At 45.3% G+C, this 3491-nt stretch overlaps 1 protein-coding gene across 1 annotated transcript in view; it reads left to right on the forward strand.

Annotated features, from left to right (window-relative positions):
• Positions 1-3491, forward strand: part of wdr27 (WD repeat domain 27) — a 173387-nt gene that overhangs the window by 11353 nt on the left and 158543 nt on the right. Inside the window, exons 10-11 of the mRNA XM_023993602.2 lie at positions 1272-1354; positions 1849-1913. Of these exons, the coding sequence (XP_023849370.2) occupies positions 1272-1354; positions 1849-1913 (148 nt within the window). The remainder of the gene's footprint in view (positions 1-1271; positions 1355-1848; positions 1914-3491) is intronic.

The raw sequence follows: 3491 nt of genomic DNA on the forward strand, positions 1-3491 counted from the left end.
TGTTGTGTGTGGTGCACCTTCCATCTCACCAGTTGGTTGGTGTGTGTGTGCGGTGCCCCTTGCCATCACACCAGTTGGTTGGTGTGTGTGTGCGTGCACCCGCCATCTCACCAGTTGGTTGTGTGTGTGTGGTGCGTCACCTTGCCTAATTCTCCAGTGGTGTCTAGTGTGGTTGTGCGTGCACCTTGCCATCTCACCAGTTGTTTGTGTGTGGTGTGTGGCGTCACCTGTGCATCACTCACCAGTGGTTGTTGGTGTTGTGCGTGCCCTTCATCTCACAGATGTTGTGTGGATGTGTGCGGCCCTTGCACACACCGTGTGATTGTGCGTGCACACTCCTCACAGCCAGTTGGTTGTGTATGTAGTGTGCGTGCACCTTGCCAGTCAGCTCCAGTTGATGGGTTGATGAAAATAGTGGTGCGGCACCTTGCCGATCTCACCAGTTGGTGCTGGATCGTGTGCGTGGACCTTATCCCAGTTGTTGTTGTGTGTGTGCAGTCGCTGCCATCTCACTCAGTGTGGTGTGTGTGTCGTGCGTGCAACCTTGCCAATCTCACCAGTTGGTTGTCGGTTGGCTGTGCGTGCACCTTGCCATCGTCACCGAGTTGGTTGTGTTGGTGGCGTGCCCCTTGCCATCCTCACCAGTTGGTGTTGTGGGTGGTGCACTTGCACTACAGGGTGATGTTCTGACTTGCTTACGTGGGTTGGTGGATGCGTGACTGCAATCACCGTGATTTGTGTGCGTGGCTGGCCTTGCTCATCTCACCAGTGGTTTTGTGTCTCGCGCATCATTGCGAAACTACGTGTCTTTCTTAGTGTGAGGTTACATGTATTCTTCCTCTTTAGTGGTGGGGTTACATTGTATCTCCTCTTTAGTGTGATGTTACATTGGTTCATCTCTCCTCTTTTAAGTGGGGTTACATTTTAATTCTCTTTAGTGTGGGTTTACCATTGTAATTCTCTTTTTATGTACATGTATACCTGTGTGGAGCGTTACATTGTATTCTCCTCTTTAGATTGTGGGTTACATTGTATTCTCCTCTTTAGTGTGGGGTTTATCTCCTAGGTTGGCGTTAGCATTGTTCTTCGCTCTTTCAATCTACTGACATCATAAGGCCCTTATGACGAATAAGTGTAACAGCTTTTCCCACAATGTCTCTTTCCTGTGCCCCTCTGCTGTGATGGTGTGGTGTGTTGCTGGTGTATATTATTAAGTGTTTAATCCAAATGCGCATAAGGTTCTCTCTCTATGCCACTTGTATTGATTACAGCTGGGTGTGGATGGGAAGCTCTGATGGCCTCTACATGGTTGACCTGGGCACCTCTGAGCTCCACATTGACATACTTTTCAGAGGTATGCTAACTGCTCTCCCTGTTGTGTGTGTGTGGTGGTGTGTTGTGTGTGTGGTGTTGTGTTGTGTGTGTGTGTGTGTGTTGTGTGTGTGTGTGTGTGTGTGTGTGTGTGTGTGTGTGTGTGTGTTTGAGAGAATGAAATGAATGTGTCGATCTTGTGGGGAACGGGGAAGAACAGCTTGGAAGATGAATAAGAATAACACCATGCACTGTATTCTGTACATGAGTTATGACAGTATTTGTATTTATTAGGGGATCCAGTGTAGTGTGTGTCTCACCGACATAGACCATGTGTATGATAAGAGTTAGTGGAGATAGGTAGGCGTGTGTGTGTTACCATATGCCCATGTGTATGATAGGTGTGTGTTTGTCTCACCTACATAGACCATGGTGCCAGATGAGTCCCTGAGATCTATGGTTTTACCCTTCAGCAGACATTTGTATTCCACCCTTATTATTTATGTAAGCTATTATCCCACTCTGTCTCTCTTACAGACCACCCCAACTTGAGCATCACCATGGCTGGATCATGGGCCATGTCCCAAGGACTGGATAACAGTGTGAGTAAATAACCATTGAGACCTACTTCACTGTTGTCATGGGCCATATCCTAAGGACTGGATAACAGCGTGAGTAAATCACTATTGAGACCTGCTTCACTATTGTTTCACTTCACTGAATAGGAATTTAGGACAAAAGCAAGACGGAGGGGGAGGCAGACCGACACGGATGTAATTCCCTGAAATTAGGCCTACCCTACACTGTAACACATAATTGCCTCTCATTCGAACAGAAAAACTCACTTTCCTCCTGGATGCAAACCACAGGCAAACCTTGTAAAGCCTTTACATCTCCCATAGTCCTAGTCTCGTGAAACCATAAACTGCTAATTGCATAGTTATAAAAATACTGTAGGTTCAGTGTATGTGAAGTCTCTAAGACACTCAAAATGAAGTATAGGGAACAACAGTTTGAAAACATACAGTGCATTTTTATTGAAATTATTTTTTGTATGGAGTAAAATGTCAAAATGAGCTTCCAAGTGGTGTGTYAAATACTCAGAGGTGTGGAAATTGGACAGAATGGTGGAGGAATACAACACACAGGTCCTTTCATAAGATGGTGAGCAGTGTGTCTCACACCAGTGTGTCTCATACCAAAAGTATCAGGTATGACCCAGATGAAGACCATGTCAAATTAACAATGGTTTCATATTATTTATTTTTATAACCTTTATTTAACTAGGCAAGTCAGTTAAGAACACATTTTTATTTACAATGACGGCCTAGAAACAGTGGGTTAACTGCCTTGTTCAGGGGCAGAATGGCAGATTTTTACCTTGTCAGCTCGGGGATTCGATCTATAAACCTTTCGGTTACTGGCCCAACGCTCTAACCACTAGGCTACCTGCCGCCCAAATAATCCAACAGGGGCAGGCAATAGATAATCCAACAGGGGCAGGCAATAGACAGGTCAAGGCAGGCAGGGGCAAAGGTAGCAGACGGCAGGCAGGGTCAGGGTAGGCAGAGGTCAGTAATCCAGAGTTGGGGCAAAGGTACAGGTCGGCAGGCAGGCTCAGGGGCAGGCAGAGTGGTCAAAACCAGGAGGGAGAGAAAAAGAGAGACTGAGAAAAGCAGGAGTTGAGACACAAAAACGCTGGTTGACAAACAAGACGAACTGGCAACAGACAAACAGAGAACACAGGTATAAATACACAGGAGATAATGGGGAAGATGGACGACACCTGGAGGGGGGTGGAGACAATCACAAAGACAGGTGAAACAGATCAGGGTGTGACAAAAAGATTGTCGCCTTTTTAGTGTGGATCCCAGGCTATACATCCCTGACTTGTTTGGAAATGTCCCTTCTCATACCACTTTGACTTGATTTACTACAAATATYGTAGGGATGTGACAAATAGAAATCTTTTCTTAACATTTAAACTGCAGTTATTTTTTAAATCTGTTTTCCGTTAAAGCGATAAGAACAAAAAGATTGTCGCCTTTTTAGTGTGGATCCCAGGCTATACATCCCTGACTTGTTTGGAAATGTCCCTTCTCATACCACTTTGACTTGATTTACTACAAATATGAGTAGGGATGTGACAAATAGAATCTTTTCTTAAACATTTAAACTGC

The sequence above is a fragment of the Salvelinus sp. IW2-2015 genome, linkage group LG8 (genome assembly GCF_002910315.2).
Source record: "Salvelinus sp. IW2-2015 linkage group LG8, ASM291031v2, whole genome shotgun sequence".
Classification (NCBI taxonomy): domain Eukaryota; kingdom Metazoa; phylum Chordata; class Actinopteri; order Salmoniformes; family Salmonidae; genus Salvelinus; species Salvelinus sp. IW2-2015.